The sequence below is a fragment of the Canis aureus genome, chromosome 11 (genome assembly GCF_053574225.1).
Source record: "Canis aureus isolate CA01 chromosome 11, VMU_Caureus_v.1.0, whole genome shotgun sequence".
In the NCBI taxonomy this organism is placed as follows: Eukaryota; Metazoa; Chordata; class Mammalia; order Carnivora; family Canidae; genus Canis; species Canis aureus.
The window spans coordinates 15,965,960-15,982,837 of NC_135621.1; the positions used below are offsets into that span (position 1 = coordinate 15,965,960).

The 16,878-nt window shown below is 42.3% G+C and overlaps 1 protein-coding gene across 1 annotated transcript in view; it reads left to right on the forward strand.

Moving 5' to 3' along the window:
* Positions 1 to 16,878, forward strand: part of TRHDE (thyrotropin releasing hormone degrading enzyme) — a 371,785-nt gene that overhangs the window by 1,741 nt on the left and 353,166 nt on the right. Inside the window, exon 2 of the mRNA XM_077913853.1 lies at positions 12,006 to 12,279. Within this exon, the coding sequence (XP_077769979.1) occupies positions 12,006 to 12,279 (274 nt within the window). The remainder of the gene's footprint in view (positions 1 to 12,005; positions 12,280 to 16,878) is intronic.

A 16,878-nucleotide genomic window follows, 5' to 3' on the forward strand; every position in this document is an offset into this window, starting at 1 on the left:
GCACAGCAACCAGCCAGGTACGGTGTCCGTGCAGGGAGACCAGCCAGGCAGGGTGTCAGTGCAGGGCGACCAGGCAGGTAGGGTGTCCATGCAGGGCGACCAGCCAGGCAAGGTGTCCGTGCAGGGCGACCAGGCAGGTGTCTGTGCAGGGCGACCAGCCAGGCAGGGTGTCCGTGCACGGGATGTCCTGCACTGTGCTGGTGGCCAGCGACCAGCTGACAGTGAGCTTTGGCTGCCTGAAGTTTCCCCAGACTGGAAGTTGAGATTGGGAGCAGGGAGCACAGGTCCAGGGAACAGACCCAGGGGGAGGGCGACAGGGGCCCCGGGGGACCCAGGACCAGGGAGGAATGTCCTTGCAGGGGCTGCTAACACTCTCCACGCAGAGTGACTCTGGCTTTTTGTTGATGTTGTTGTTGTTGTAGTTGTTGAGTTACTGCCCCTGGGAACAACTCCGGGGTTGGAAAGGGGGAAAGCTAGCCGTCAGCGTCCGGAGCCTCGTTAGCGAGGCCCTCGGATGCTTCTGTAGATTTGGGGGTATTTTATGCTGTTTTACTGAGAGGCTTGTGGGGCTTTTCGCCGCTTGTTTAGAGCGCAGGTTTCAGAGCCCAGCAGAAGCGGGTTCGAATCCCAGATGCAGCGCCAGCCGGGCAGCAGCTGGGAGGGGCTGATGAGGCTGTTGGGGGCCCGGAGGGGGCCGCCTCTAGCGCTTGGCTGGCAAAACGTATTGACTCAGTCCCCAGAGAGCCTTGCGTGGAAGGGGCTCCCGACACCTCCTGTCTTACAGGTAGGGAAACGGAGGCACAGAGAAGCCAAGTAGTTGCTCACATAGGGAGCCCACAAAGCGGGGATTTAGATCCACCCAGCTCGGCTTCGGAGCCCATGCTTTTAGTTTTGACTTGGTGACAGTAATAGTAGTGGCGTCCTCACAGGGTTGTCGTGGGTGTCCACGGGCGCTAACCTGCCCTGGAAGTGCTTCCTGCTAGCTGTTAGGGGTGCCCCGGGTGGTCGCCTCTGGAGCACAGTGCTGAATGAATAAGCAGGGGACTCTTCCCTTTGCCCTCACCCATTGCATTTAAAATAACTTGGATTAATGCAACAGCTATAGGGCCAGCAAACAACCGAAAGGGACTTAAAAAAGAAATCCACGACCTTAGAGGTAGAGGCAGGTGGGAGGTTAGCGACGATGCCCCTGGGAGAGCCTCTCTTGTTCTCAAATGATTTTCACAACAGCAGAGCCCCAGGCTTCTAAGGGGGTGCCCCCCACCACCCGCCCCGTGCCTGCCATCCGCAGGCTTATCAGCGGAGACGTGGGTCTCCGACTTTGGTTTTCCGATGCACCAGGGCTCATGGTGTCTGGAAACTTCCAGAAGTTGTTCCTGTACGGGAGGCTGGGCCATTTCAGCGAGGTGCGGAGACCTCGGTTCTAGGCTTTAGAGAGAGCCGTGCAGCAGCTCAGCTGCGTCCCCGGCGCTTCCCTGGCTGTGTGACGCCAGCCAAAGCCTGCTAGGAGTGAGCGTGTGAATTATGCACTTTCAAACTCCTGCGATCAGACGTGGACGATTGAAACCCTCTGCCACCGCTTCTTCCAATGTGTCCTAAACAATACAGAATAAATATATATATATTTAAGACCCACAGTCTTATCAGATATGGGGGAAAAGGCAGAGAAGGCAAATTTGCATGTTGTGTTGGGAAACAAGCTTATGTGAAAATGTCAATAGTGGGAGTTTGCATATCACTGACAAATCTTGCTCTGGCGAAATGAGTGCTTCCAACAAATCCTATTTTTCTTTTTTTTTGAGGCATGCCAAAATATATTTGTTGGAACTGAGTTTGTTTTGGTCAGTGTGTTCGAATTAACAGGACTCTTAAAAAGACCAGATGTTTCTGCTTGACCCGTAACTGATTTCTTGTAGCCCTAGTGCATGTTTGTGTCCAAACTCTCCTTTAGTTTTCTCCCAAAGATGTAAATGACTTGGTTATAAGTTTAACCTGGGGCACATGTGGCTGCACTCTGCATCTCAATAGAAAATCAGCATTCAGTACTTCTGGAAATATCAGCACGGTTTTGTTTCTAAACAGCATCTTAGAGAAAGTCCTTGTTTCTCTTTAGTTTTTTTTTGTTGTTGTTGTTTTGTTTTTGTTTTTGTTTTTTTTCCCCTTCGAAACCAGAGTGAATATGATAATTTCTCGAGTGTTTCTAACTGGAGTTGAAATGGCCAAGGAAATCTCTGTTCACAATTATGTAAACGTGGACATGTATTCAATTGTTTATTTTTATTCTTTTAAAAAAGATTCTACTTACTTATTTGAGAGAGAGAGGTAGAGGGAGAGAGAGAGAGAGAGAGAGAGCACAAGTAGGGGGGAGAGGGAGAAGGTTCCTCGCTGAGCAGTGGGGCCAATTTCTGGGATCCTGACCTAAGCTGAGGGCAGACACTTAACCCACTGAGCCACCCAGGTGCCCCTAAATCTTTTTTTTTTAAAGATTTATTTATTTATTCATGATAGACATATATATAGAGAGAGAGGCAGAGACACAGGCAGAGGCAGAAGCAGGCTCCACGCCGGGAGCCCGACGCGAGACTCGATCCTGGGACCCCAGGATCAGCCCTGGGCTGAAGGGAGGCTCCAAACCGCTGAGCCACCCAGGGATCCCCATCTTTTTTTTTTTTTTTTTTTTTTTAACTGTTGTCGTTACTATCGCTACTTGGATAATTTTTTTTTTTTTTTTTTAACATACCAATGTCAGGAGCTCAGCCAGGTTTGGACTTTGGTGATGATTTCTTCCCCAAAATGCACTGTAAATTTGATACTTTAAAACGCACTTTCCAAGAGGACGAGGATGTAAATCCCCAACTTTCATCGGATTAATGAGTAAATATCTTGGTGTTTAGTGAGTTGTAATTTTTGCCAAGCTAATCATCGGATAGCTTTTGTCATAGACACACATATTCCTTCCGCCAGGGGGGCGTCAGGGGGAGCAACTGGAAACACTTACAAGAGCAGCACCGATCCGGTCCACCTTACTCAGGCTGTGTGGAGACAGCTGGTTAACACCCAGTCAGTCTGATTCTTTGGTTTACTCCCCGGAGGTGTGAGAAAGAACTTGGGTGAGGGGTGCCTGGCTGGCTCAGCGGTTGAGCATCTGCCTCTGGCTCGGGGCGTGATCCCGTAGCCGCAGGATCGAGTCCCCCATCGGGCTCCCTGCATGGAGCCTGCTTCCCCCTCTGCCTGTGTCTCTGCCTGTCTCTGTGTGTCTCTCATGAATAAATAAATAAAATCTTAAAAAAAAAAAAAGAACTTGGGTGGACGCAGGAAAATCAGATTTCACTGTTGCTATGAACTGTGAGCCCCGGAAGATGTAAGAGCCCCCCCCAGGCATGGGATGAGGCCTGGTTTTGTCCTCCAGGGAACCTTTCCTGCTCCCGTCCTGCACTGGAGGAAGGGGGAGGACAGGCTCGCCCTCCGAGCCCAAGGCTCCTCTCCCTGCAGTGGCTCCCAGGAAATTCACCACTTGTTGAATATTGCAAATAAATAAATTCTCTTGCGTGTGAGGTGATCACACCCCACAGTGAATCAGCTCCGTCATTTCCCCCTCAGGTTGGTGCATAGCAGGCAGACGATAAGGGTGTGTATTTATGCCATAGTACCCTAAAGTAGCCCATACTTGCTTAGGATTAGGTGTATGTTCATCTACCTGAAGTAATTGCTACTTTCGGGGAGCCAGATGGCAAGCATACCCATGTTCAAAGTAGGGTGCCTTAATTTAGAACCAGATGGTTGGATTGAAAGAGGAAATTTACTCAAAGTAAATGAATATTTATATTTTATCCACTTTCAAAAGGGAGACTGTTTTTTGTTGCTTTTTGCTTTTTTTTGGACAAACTTTGATTGGGTCCATAACATGCCACAGTCACAGAAGAGGAGATGGAAATGGGTGGGCTTTTTCTATAAAGGATTATTGAAAGAGAGACTGTGATCTCCCAGTAAAATGGGAAAATAACATTGTGGCTCTCCAAGAGAATTGCAAAGAACTCTTTTGCAAAAAAAAAAAAAAAAAAAGAAAAAAAAAAGAAAAAAAAAAACCTTGTGGAGAGAAGAGAGGATTTTCTGGATCTGCGTTTGATCTTCTATGGTATTAGTGTATATGGCTTGATGCCTTGTACCTTTCTGGTCTGAATTAATAATCATGATATTTAAAAAAAGCTAGAAAACCACCACATTGCTGGTATACGGGAAGCAGCCTCATTTGCCGCATTCATGCTGGTGAGGCAGTATCTTCACACGACCAAGTTAGAGTTCATGTCTTTTTGCTCCTCTATGGAAGCCTCTGAACCGAAAAATTTGCAAGAACCATTTATTTCTATGAAAACTTCTTCTTCTTCTTTTTTTAAATTTTACTTAAAATAAAATTTTTATATATTTTTTAATTTTATTTTTAATTTTATTTTTTTAGGATTCCTTAGTGGACTTAGCTCATTGTTTTCCCGACAGGCACACATGACCATGTGGCCCAGACTGAGTCCATCCAGTGCTGGATTTGGGTCCCAATTCAGAATGCTACCAGGAACCCACATCTAGAAAATAGTCTTAAAAAAGCCTTGATTAGTTAATAATGGGTGATGACTCATTGAGGTAGGAAAATCCAGACCATGGGTGTTTGGTCTTGCCATGTTTTCCGTGGTGCCATCTGATTCGATGACCTGGGACGGTGATACACTCTATATTCCTCTCAAAGACTTGGATTAGTTTGCCGGTGGTTTTCTTTGTACAAAGTAGGCGGGCCGGCTCCAAATCTCTTTCAGACAAAGGTGGACCTTGTGCCTTGTTTGGTCTGCAAAGCATGTTTATCTCCTCAAACCAGTTCTCACCATTGGGTATGGGGACGGGCTTGAGGGTGATGGTTTAGGTTGGCTGAGGATGGGGACATTTGTCCTTGTGATGGCAAGAATAAGACTCCCTTCTTTGCGCACAGCCTCCAGGAATGATATTAAAGGGGCAAGGAAGGAAGGATTGATGTTTAGGGCATTTTTCATGGTGGGTAAGGCTGTTCCCCTTGCCCCCATCCTTCTCCCTCCAGCCGGCGGTGACCATCATCATCGTCAAAATCGTCCACGTCATTTTGGTTATCCCCGTGTCCTTTAACGCGCTTTCAGATTTGCAGCGGTGGCCGGGTCCCCTCCCCCCCAAGTTTCTCAAAGTCCCGTGTCGCCCTGCTTGTTGCTGCTGGAGGCCGGATGCTCTCTCCGCAGCCAGGGCCTCCCCACTTGCCACGTGGAACTCTGGCGAATGTAAGAGGAAACATGCTGCCCGCTCTCGGTTTCCTGGCCAATCCTGAGGGACCCCACGCGGCCAGAGGGTCTGATGGTGTCGGGAAGAAGGTGGGCAGGGTGAGGCCCCCCCGCCCACCGCCCTGGCTCAGCTGTCCTGCCTCCCCCATTTCTGAATAAATGAGTGGCTGCGTGGCTCAGGGAGCTCCAGCTCTGGTTTTCCAGGGATGGGGGGAGCGGCTTCCTCCCACCCCACCCCTGTGTTCACTCGCGGGGGAACGTTTTAATGTAATTATTCACATCTTTCCTTATGAATATACAGCTGGAAAAAAAAAGAAAAAAAGACTCCGGGGATGGGTAGACAAAGAATGGAGTTCAAAGGTGACCCCTCTTGGTCACTTTTGTTACCTTGTAAGAATAGGGCCCAGCCACTTGGGTTGTGCTGTTATATGGAAAAGCAGGTGCGTGCGTAGGGTATTCCGGGACGCAGGATCCAGCTGCCGGGCCCAGGTCCTGCCTCTGCCCCTTGACCCTGGCCAGATTTCCTGGCTGTTCTGTGCCTGGTACCCTCACCTGGAAAATGGGGATAATGAAACCCTGTGTCATAGGGTCATGGTGAGCATCACGAGTTAGGTGGTAAAGCCCTTAGAGCCTCATGTGCCCGTCGGTGAACTCGCTTGGGGGCATCAATATCATTATATGACTCAGAGGCGGGGTGTCCACTGGTTGCGTTGGGGCCAGGTCCCGTAGGGCCAGGATTCCCGCCCCGGGCGCTCTGCTTGCCAGCCAGCTGGTGGGTGGTGGTGGCTGTGGACGTCCCTTCTGGTGCTCTTGGTTCTGCCCCATGAGCCCAGTACAGACGGGGGAGGGGAAGCAGGGCCTTGGCACCTGAGGAGGAGGGTGCAGCGGCGAGGACACCTGCGCCGGGGGCCGGGGGCCGGTGAGGCCAGCAGGTGCACAGCTCTCCTCATCGCACTGCTCTTGGCTGGGGTGAGGACAGCAGAGACCGGGGCCTTCTGTCCCCTGGAGGCCAGCGCAGCAAGTGCCAAGAGGAGGGCACCCTAGTCATCAGCTGCTGTTCCAAGACTTCCCCGGAGTCCTGACGGCAGCCGTACTTTATGATGCTTACTTGGGATGCTCTGCCTCCTCCTGATACTCAACAAATGAACCTCAGACACTAGTTTATTTATTTTTACGAGAACCCAATATCACGGCCTGCAAAGGTAATCGTGGCGCCTTCCTGATACTCTTCATTAATGGTGGTCAAGCACTCAGGACTCAATTTTGATAAGAGTATTTAGTACACAAGGAGGGAAACAATTATGAATATTGTGCTCTGTTTTTATAACACGATTATTCACATATGCACCACTTCCTACATACATATTGCTGGCATTATTGCATTATGTTTTTAGTCTACTAGAATGGTTATTTAAAAAAAATAGATTACACGGTTGCGTGTAGCACTGAATATTCAGCAGGAGCACTTTTCTTCTGAAATGGCAGAGGTTTAATGACTCATTGAAGTACATAAAAACACACAGTCTAAACAACGGCCCGTTTGGGCTTAAAACGTTTTGCCATTGAGTAATAGTTTGCATTTTGATCAACAGCCTTAACTTTAAACGGGACACGTGTAACTTCCATGACCTTGCACCTGCGTCCATCTCCTGCAAACAGTTGAATAGTAACTAGATGTTTCGATTGGGACTTTTCTTTAGATTTGGGGAGTTTTTATCAACAGTCTGAACCTATTGCAACACCAGGCAAATCACAGTAGCAACAGAGGGAAGTCCAGAGGCCCTTGGTCACCGCTGTGTGTGTGGCATGCATACATGTGGCCCAAATGGAAACCTCTGGAGTAGGGCGTGCCTTTTGTGAGGTTCTCTGGGTTTGGGTGGGCTCCACCGTGAAAAGGCGTGAATCAATCTGAATGCTAACAGGGTCATGCAAATGTTGTTGTTGCTTTTTTTTTTTTCTCTGCCTATTTTAACTTTATGAAAAGGCAAACTGAAAATAATGGAACAGAAATTGTTTTGCATCACATACAGTAATTTGTTGGCAATATCAACCGACGTTAATGCATTACTTCTGCTGGATCTTATCATAATGACTTGACACAAGTAGCTTGCCTGGTGAACTTCCGCAGAAATAAGAAGAAATCAATTCTCGGTATCCTTCAGAGGCAACGCAGAGCTGAACGCTCTCCTTCTTAGCTCAACCAAAATGTCAAATGGGCAAGTTGTTAAGAAATAAAGTAATTTATTTTAGATGGAAGAGAATTAAAATACATGTATATTATTTATATTTTTCTAGTTATGCTGGAGTGACATTCTCGGAATGGCACTTGTAGGATGTCACTTTTGGAAGTGGCATTTTTTTTTATGGTAATGGGGAGATTCATTAAAAGATTAAAATGATTTTGTTTGAAAAAAGCAGGAGAAAAACAGAAAACGAAATACTTGTCCCTATTACCTTCTGCCTCCTGCTGTTTTATATTTACTTCTCCCTGCATTTACATGTGTATGTCGTATCCATACCGTATAGTAAAATGTTTTCTATTTTTAATTGATTTTTTTTTTTTTTGGTATTTCTTCTATCTGGTGTCTTGCTACCACCTGCAACTCACTGCGGCCTTACTTAAAACCCAAATTCAATATTTTCCATTCCAAGTCACCTTGTTTAGGGGCCTCTTTGATGGTTTTAATGACAGTCAACAGAAAAGAAGTCTCTCTTCCACCAATTGGAGGCAATCTTAACATACATAAAACCAAGACAGAATTGTATCTTGGAAATGCAAGGGACGCTGTAGCCTGTTGGGGGAACAGAGCCTCGACCTCGGTCTCTTTATGAGATAGGGGAGTATCGAGGGTGAGAGAGATGTTAGGGATGGGCCCCCAGTGCTGAGACCTGACCCAGCCAGCATGCAGGAGAACAGACTTCATACCAACTGAATAAGCGAGTTAATTTTTTCTTAAAGGGTTGTTTCTCTTAGGCTTCTTCCTCCATGAAGCCTCTTGAGCTCCAGAGGCAGGTGCTTCTCAACTGGGTGAATTGCCCCCCCCACCCTCCTCCCCACCCAGGGTTGCAAAGCCAGGCTGGGGAGGGCTACCGGCACCTAGTGGAAGGGCCCCCGGGGATGCTGCTGAGCACCCTGCCGTGCACAGGCAGCCCCCAACAAAGAACAGTTGTCCAACCTAAAATGTCAGTGGTCCCGAGACTGAGAAGCCTCTTTTTGGGAGGTGGTAGTTTCTTTCTACATCTTCCTCTTTGGCCACGGCTTTTTGTATAATACCTGTTTAGATATTTATTTAATTCCTTTTATTAAGAGTATAAACTCCTCGAGGGAAGGAAGCATATATATTTATCTTTTTCTCCTCAGCGTCGAACACTCAAGGACGATGATTAAGAGAAACATGTTATTACAAGAGCTTGTGGTAAAAAGCTGTTTAGCGGTAGCGTAATTTAATATTTGAAAAATCTCATCAAATTCAGGGAATATTTTATTTCTCAATTTTGTTCAGTTATAGGATCTTGGGCTTGGAAAAGACCTAAAAAGTAATCTAGTCCGACTGCTCTTCTTTACCAAGGGACTTCTTTTGATTTCCTAAATACCGAATTGAAATTCAATTGCAATCGTCCTCAGTTGCCAGACTGTGAAATTGGTATTTTCTCATTTAGACATTATCAGAATATATGGTGGCCCTCTGTGCATAGATATATACTGTGTGTGTGAATTCATTAGGAATATTAATTGCAGAAAAAGACACTAGATGGTCTTTATATTCCCTTCAACCCTGAGAATCAGTGACTTAAATTGGTAGCTTTACCAACATATTTACTTACTATGTAAGGCAAAAAGAGACTGAACAGCATGACTCTTCTATATAAATATTTGGTTTATTAATTTCTCATTAACCCAGAGGTAATCTTCTACATCTAATAAATTCCCACCCATTAATTACTGAATGCCAAAGACACCTTTGATTTTTACTTAGTGACTCATACATTCTAATTGCAACCCTTCTGTTGAACTCTTACAGAACTTTCCCCACAATAGGATGAGTTGTCTACTTTATGACCTTAAGGACAAAAGTGGTTATATGTTAAAAAAAAAAATCCTACCATGTACCTAATACAGTGAAAAACTCACACACAGCAGATGACATCTGTTCTGTGGTGGAGCTGGAGTTCTGATAACTTGAAAGTTAAAAAGGAACACTTTTTCCCCCATCTGTGGAATCCTGTGGGTAACTTTTAAACAGCTCAGGAAAGAAATATCAAGCTCAGTGGGCATTTCTATTAATAAGATGGAAAGATGAGATTCAAAAACATTATGAAAGACAGAAGCAAATGAAGAGAAAATTGTAAGTGGGTTCATTTTAGCTAAAAAACACTGATATTTGATTAAACAAAACTATATGACTCTCAATAGAAAACCATAAGGGAAAATATTACCATGGTCCTGGCACGTTTGGAAAAAAAGAACCTTTTATTACCAATAGTCAAACTAAAATGTTGTTTATAAATTATGGCTAAAGGTTATTTTACTGTTCTTGAAATATAACTACTTTTTACTCAGATGCAGAAAATGTGACTTCCAGATTCAGCTTTGCACTAATTGCTGGTGTCACTTTGGACAAATCACTTAACCCTACTGGAACCATTTTTCATCTTAGAAGTTTATGAGAGCCGGACAATTTGTTTCTAAGATTGCTTCCAACTTTAGCCTCATATTTGTCTGAAGATTTGTAGTTAAAACTTCTTTCCCATATATTATGTCATTTTATCATCTCCACAGCTTTGGAAGGAAGGCCTAGGATGCATTATTATTTTCCTTCTACTAATGGAAAAATAGGCTCAGGCAGTTACCCAAGCCTGGTATGTAGCAACCCACTACCATTTCTAAGATAATTTGCCCCAAATCCTCTTTCTGAGAGTTAAGTATATAATTCATCTTTAGAATGTCTTATTTTTTCTCTATTTCAAAATTAACTTTTAAAAAAGCAGACTCTCAACGATAAATGTAGGCTTCATAGTGTTAAAAAGGTATAAACATTTACATCTGATGGTTTGAGCCAGGGATAGCCAATAAGATTCAATGCACATGTCAACTCCTATTGATTGGTGGTAGCTGCCTGAAGTGCTATGCTGAGAATAATTTTGAGACCGGGTTTGGGCTCAGTGGGAAAGTGTGCCACGTTAGATTAACCGTGAGCACCGTGGATGATGGAGAGGGGAGTGGTGGCAGGACTTCTTATGGGGGAAAGAGCCTTTTAAAGAAAGGACTTCAGCACTCAGTAATGTTTTCTGAAGGGTCTGGTGTTGACTTGCCTTATATCGAGTTTTGTGACTAGTGTTATCAGAAAAGTTTAATTGATCTGTGTCACGAATGTTATCATAAATCATGGCTTCTTTTGCAAGGTAGGACAGTGTCCGTAAAGTACCTAGTTTGAGTATTCTCATTCGTAACCCTAACCATGAAAGAATATAGAGGTTGCGTCTTATTAGAGTTTTAATGAGATGCAACTTTGCAGTTTGATCTGAAAACCTGAGGGCATTGGATATAGCTTATATAGATATGTACACATATATGCACATTGACATGCTTATTATATGGATATTTATTTTATGAATTTGCATGTATTATATTAACAGAATACCGGATTTATAATTTATGTAATAAATATATATTAGGAGTCGTAAAAACCAAGAGTCTCTGGATTCTTCAATATAAACATGTGTTAAATCATTCCAAGAAATGGGACGCCTGGGTGGCTCAGTGGTTGGGCGCCTGCCTTTGGCTCAAGGGGTGATCCTGGGGTCCTGGTATCGAGTCCCACGTCGGGGTCCCTGGAGGGAGCCTGCTTCTCCCTCTGCCTGTGTCTCTGCCTCTCTCTCGTGTCTGTGTCTCTCACGAATAAATAAATAAATCTTAAAAAAAAAATCATTCCAATAAAGGCTAAAGACCTTGTGAATCAGTGGCTGCCCTTTATTAACTGCCTGATGGTTGCTCTTCATCTTTCGCAGTGATGCGTTCTTTATATCCTTTTTTTCCCACTAAGCTTTACAGTACTTTTTAAAAGTTAGGCTTGATTATTTCCTTTCAGGCAACAAACACCCAAGCCTTGGGGAAATATAGTAATCATTCAGGGTGAAACAACTGAGAATGTTGTAAAGCCAGAATTTAGACCAACTTTTGTCAGGTTTCAAAGTCTTTAACAAAATCAGCCCATGTCTAGCTAAAATTTGAGGGCACAGGTGTTTCCCACTGGTGATCTATATCCTGCATGTATTTGATGACGACTTTTGGATTTTAGTTTCCCTGTCGTTACTTGTACACCTTTAGAGGAGAAAGTGGGGAAAGTGGGGGCGTACCAAAAAAGAGAACTATTATTTTCCAGTATTTACCAATAGGATGCCACTGAGTTGTTTCTCGGTAGTGAGTTGTTTGTTTGTTTGTTTGTTTATTTATTTATTTATTTATTTGTATTAAGCACTGGTCTGGGTTTAGAGAATTTCCTTTATTGAGATAGAGACTCCCCTCGAAGAATTTTTATTGTTGGGGATATATATGTATATAAATTATTCTTTCATGCTCTTCATGTACTGAAGTTCGCTTCCAAAAAGTACTTTGTGATTTGGAAAAATATATTATCAGCAGAAGCATGTAAAATGGTCATAACTTAACTCAAGCCGTAAATGTAATTCAGAATGTCCTTTTCTTTTTTCCAGATTCCTCGGTGTTACGCAGTTTTCACCCACACATGCCAGAAAGGCATTTCCTTGTTTTGACGAGCCAATCTACAAGGCCACTTTCAAAATCAGCATCAAGCATCAAGCAACCTATTTATCTTTATCGAATATGCCAGTGGAAACTTCCGTGTTTGAGGAAGATGGATGGGTTACGGATCACTTTTCACAGACCCCTCTCATGTCTACATATTATTTAGCCTGGGCGATTTGCAACTTCACATACAGAGAAACTACCACCAAGAGTGGGGTTGCAGTAAGTATTTTAAATATGTTTTTAGATAATGTACACACTGTATGGTCATCTGATTTCTGGATTAACCATGAGTTGTTTTTATCTTCTTCTAGTCTTATGTGGCTAAATTCTTTTGCTAACCCTTGGGAAGGGTCAGACTCTTCTGGTCTCAAGAGTCTAACAAAACTGTTTTATTCATGCCCAGCCCTCTTGTCCCTTTCGCCACCTCCCCCGCCATCCCAGTCCCTCTTGATCTTCAGAGTATTTTTAAAACACCTGTCGTCTACTTGGCACATTGCTTTTTGTTTATATGCCTGGGAAAGCTGTTTCTTTTTATTGTGAAATATTTCATGTAAAGAATAATATAATAAACTCCACAAGCCTACTATCCAGCTATAGAGAATCTAAACGTTTTACTGTCTTTGCTGTAGTGTAACTTAGTTTTTGAGAAAGTAATACATAGTGGATAGAGTCGAAGCCCTCTGTGTACACCCGTCTGATCTCATCACCTTGCCTCTTCCTTTAGAGATGACTACTGTTCTGAATTTGATGTTTGCCATTTCTATGCATATTATCATACAATTGTCATGTATGTATATATATATATTTCTACAATAGATGCTGTGCTTTAAAATCTCATGTGTTTTATATTATAGATATCATTCTGCACCTTATTTTTATTTCATTTTAGTTTTTGCGTAAAATTATGTTTTTGTGGTTTATCTGAATAGAATGGGTTGAGCGAAACATTTTAATTTTTCTGATTTTGAAAGATTAACGACAATGCTCAGTGAACATTTTTGTTCACAAGTTCTTCCGTCCATGTGCTAGAATTTCTAAAGGGTATAACGCTTCTCTTAGCCTGTAACACCCAACTGCGTAGAGATGTGTTCTTAGGGGAGCATGATATATAGGAAGCCTGAGAAGTCATGCTCTGCATTCGATTTATAATAAGAATCAATTGAACTGTCTGTGACAACTATCATCTGTGACAGCATGGTGTTCTAAGCATTTTTTGCATGCTGTTGGATTGCACTAGTCAGGCCAGGTCAGGCCATGCTGAGTTAACAACTTCCTCATCATTTCAATGGCTTACACAATAAATACACATCTGTTTTAAGTTTTATGTCACCCCTAAAGCAAAGTATTGATTCCGTTTTTCTAGATGAATAAAGTAAATTGAGGTTTAAAGAGATTAGGTAACTTACCCAAAGTCAAAAAGTAAACAAACGGTAGAGCTGCAAGACAAACTTTTGTTGGTGTGATCCCAAATTTTGGGCTTTTTCTCCCCATGTACCCTGGGAACTCTGTTTCATCATTTTAGCTGTATGTCTGTAGAAGAATTCAAGTAATAATTCTCTCCATTCAGTGGCCATCATATTTAGTGTTGCTCGAATGTAAAAAGGAATTAATAGAAATCTATATTCTTGTTCTGTAGGAAGTTCATAGGTCTATAACAACCTAAATTTTGAAAAATAGTTCTAGATAAGTAAATTTTTCTCAGTGTTACTTTCGATTTAAATCACTGCAGGACCTATTTAAAAAAATAAAATATGCTTGCATAAAAAATTAATGCCATTATTGAAGAACTGTGTACAGTGAATTAATCTACATAATCATTAAAATTAGGTCCTTATTGCTTGCTGTTGAGGGCCAGAAAACATTTTACTCTTCTCAACTTATTTGATATATTGAATTCCTCTGATGTTTGTTGATGTCTCCTATGGAAACTTCAAGTTTATTGAACTTTAACACTTCAATACATGTTGGGCCACACACAGAAAAGGAACACCAAGACATCTCATTTACTTTGACGTCTTCAAAAGTTGATGACTGGCTTGCTGTGCGTCAACTTGTAGCATAGGGCACACTGGTACTGTTTTTGTTTGTTTGTTTGTTTTGTTTTTTAGTAGGTTTTCTTTAAAGCATCTTTAAAGTGTTCTCAGCCCTATACAATTAAGCTTGTTGCTAAGTGACCCATATTTAAAACCAGACATGCTCTAATTATTTAGATGTGACTTTTATTAGAGTTAAGAATCCAAGTAATTAGTAAACATTTTAAAAATCCTACTTAATAATTTTTATGTAGAAAAGATAAAACATGCTACCAGAGAACATCGAAAGGTCAACTGAAATAAAATCTTGGGTTTTATAATCTAAAAATACTAAGGATAATAAAAAGGAAAACAAAATTGCCACTGGGAGCCCTTATTTATCAACTGCGGAAACACAGTTTAAAGCTGGTTCTTTTTCTCAGTCACCCCTTGGATATCCAATCTATTTTATTTTCATTGCCTTTTCTCTTTATTACTGGTGAGGAGCACATAGGAATCACATTTCTGAACTCTTAACAGCCGGAAGGAGTGGAAGTTTAGCTTTAGGATCTTGGGTGTGAAACAGTCATGTGAAGTCTAGGTGGTCATTTTGGATCAGAAGCTGACGCAGTTTTCTTTGACATGTGAGAGTGTAGCTAGAGTAGCTTCTTAATAATTTACAGCTGAATGGTAACAGTGCCTCAAATGTGTGTATTTGAAGCATCATCATTTACTTCTCAAGTTTTCTATACTTTGCAAGGCACTATCCTAAGTAATTTGGTTAAAAAAAGAAACTCTAAGATGCTTCTAGTACAGCGATTGCATGTGTGTATTTCAGATGAATCCAAGCTGGCAGATGTGTTTTGTTGACCCATCCCTAAAATAGCTTAATATTTTTGTAATTAATTGTCGATATTTAGAAATTGAGAGAGTGCACATAAAATTATGTATTTCTGGCTTCTCTTGAAATTGGGAAGATCTTGTCACATTGGGCTCACATTCCCACTTAGCAATAATTGTTCACTTATTTATTCCTTCAATAAATATTTACTGATTGTCAGGTATTTGTCTAGGCTTTGGTGATATAGCAGCAAACAAACAACAATGTTCCTGCCCTCAGGAAACTTGCATTCTAATGAGGAGAGAGTGACAATAAGCAAATAAATGTATTATCAGGTGGTAATATTTGCTATGGAGAAAATCAGTGTGCTATGACTGGGTGGTGGCTGACCCATTTACCTGGGGCATTTGCTTCCTAGTGTAACCTCACCCAGACCACGTTTTTCTTTTGCACCATGTCAACTCACTGCTGTGTATTACCTGCTTTCATTCTGTAGGCCTTTGGATTTTCAACCCTTATCTAGGGACATAATTCAAGAGGGTAGCCGAGGAATATGCGTCAGAGAAGCAATAAATTCACTCATTGTGTATTAGTAATACGTTCACTAATTGGGAAATGCAAGTTATAGAAAATAAGTTCAAGACTGTTTAGAAGAGGGAGAAATTGCTAAGGTTGGAGTCTTATGATGAGCTTCGTGGAGGAGACGGGATTTAATATGACCGTGAGTGATGATTTGGTCTTAGAAAGGCAGATGATGTGTGCATATAATTCTAGGTGGGAAATGTTACTAAGAAAAGACAAAGAGATAGGGATATCTATGGGATGTCTATGGGAGATAGCGTATGGTTATTATAATCATAAACATCATTGCTTCTCCTGCATTCTGATGGTTACAAGTAAGTCACTAACCATGGTTCTGATTTGCTGGGGGAGGGCATATATCCCACCTCTTGATAGGGAGTGTCAGCAAATTTGTGGACATGTTTTTAAATCAATACATCTTTTCTCGGACCACAAATTATTTATATTCATCTCATGTATAGAGTACACTTGCCAAGAGGTCTCACTACTTTGTGACATCAGACTGAAGTCTGAGATCCAGGATCTCACCATCTAATTTAGGTCTAGGTGCAGATGAGACTATTTGGGTTTGGTTTCTTGGGCATGGTTTTTCTTGCTCTGAAGACCTTTTAACTAAAGAGACATGTTATCTATCTTCTCTCCCTCAACAGACAATGGCGAGGTGGGAATATGATTTTTTCAATAGGACTTCCTATTCAAGAATGGAGAAAATGGGAGGACATAGCAGTCACTGGCCCATAGCAGTTCTGAAACCCAACTGGGCACGTATTGGCAATTTTAAGATTATGGCTTAGTGCTGTTCCCTGTGAGTTATCCTTCCTATCACTTGGCCCCATCAGCTCTTAGTTTTGCTTTTTAAGGCATCTTTTCTTTTGTAATTAAAAATTAGTTTGTGTTTACAATTGAAAAGCCTTCTCAGCTTGTTTCCTATCAGTAAAAAATTAGGGGTCTGAAGGCTTATTTTTATTTTTATGTTTTGCATTGGCTCCATTGCTTTGAGTCCAAACAGGTACAGTTATTTTTTTAAAACAACTTGAGGGCAGCCCAGGAGGCTCAGCGGTTTAGTGCTACCTTCAGCCCAGGGCATGATCCTGGAGACCCAGGATTGAGTCCCATGTTGGGTTCCTTGCATGGGGCCTGCTTCTCCCTCTGCCTGTGTCTCTGCCTCTCTCTCTCTCTTTCTCTCTGTGTGTGTCTCTCATGAATTAATAAATAAAATCTTAAAAAAAAGTAAAAAAACTTGACTTTTTGTGTCAAGTTATATCTATTCCAAGACAAAACCATGGGTCTCTTTAATATGAGCCTTTGTGTATTTTGAGGCTTTGCAGAATAATGCTCATACCACTCTTAGATGCTCTATTACTGAACAGAGAAGGTTTATAA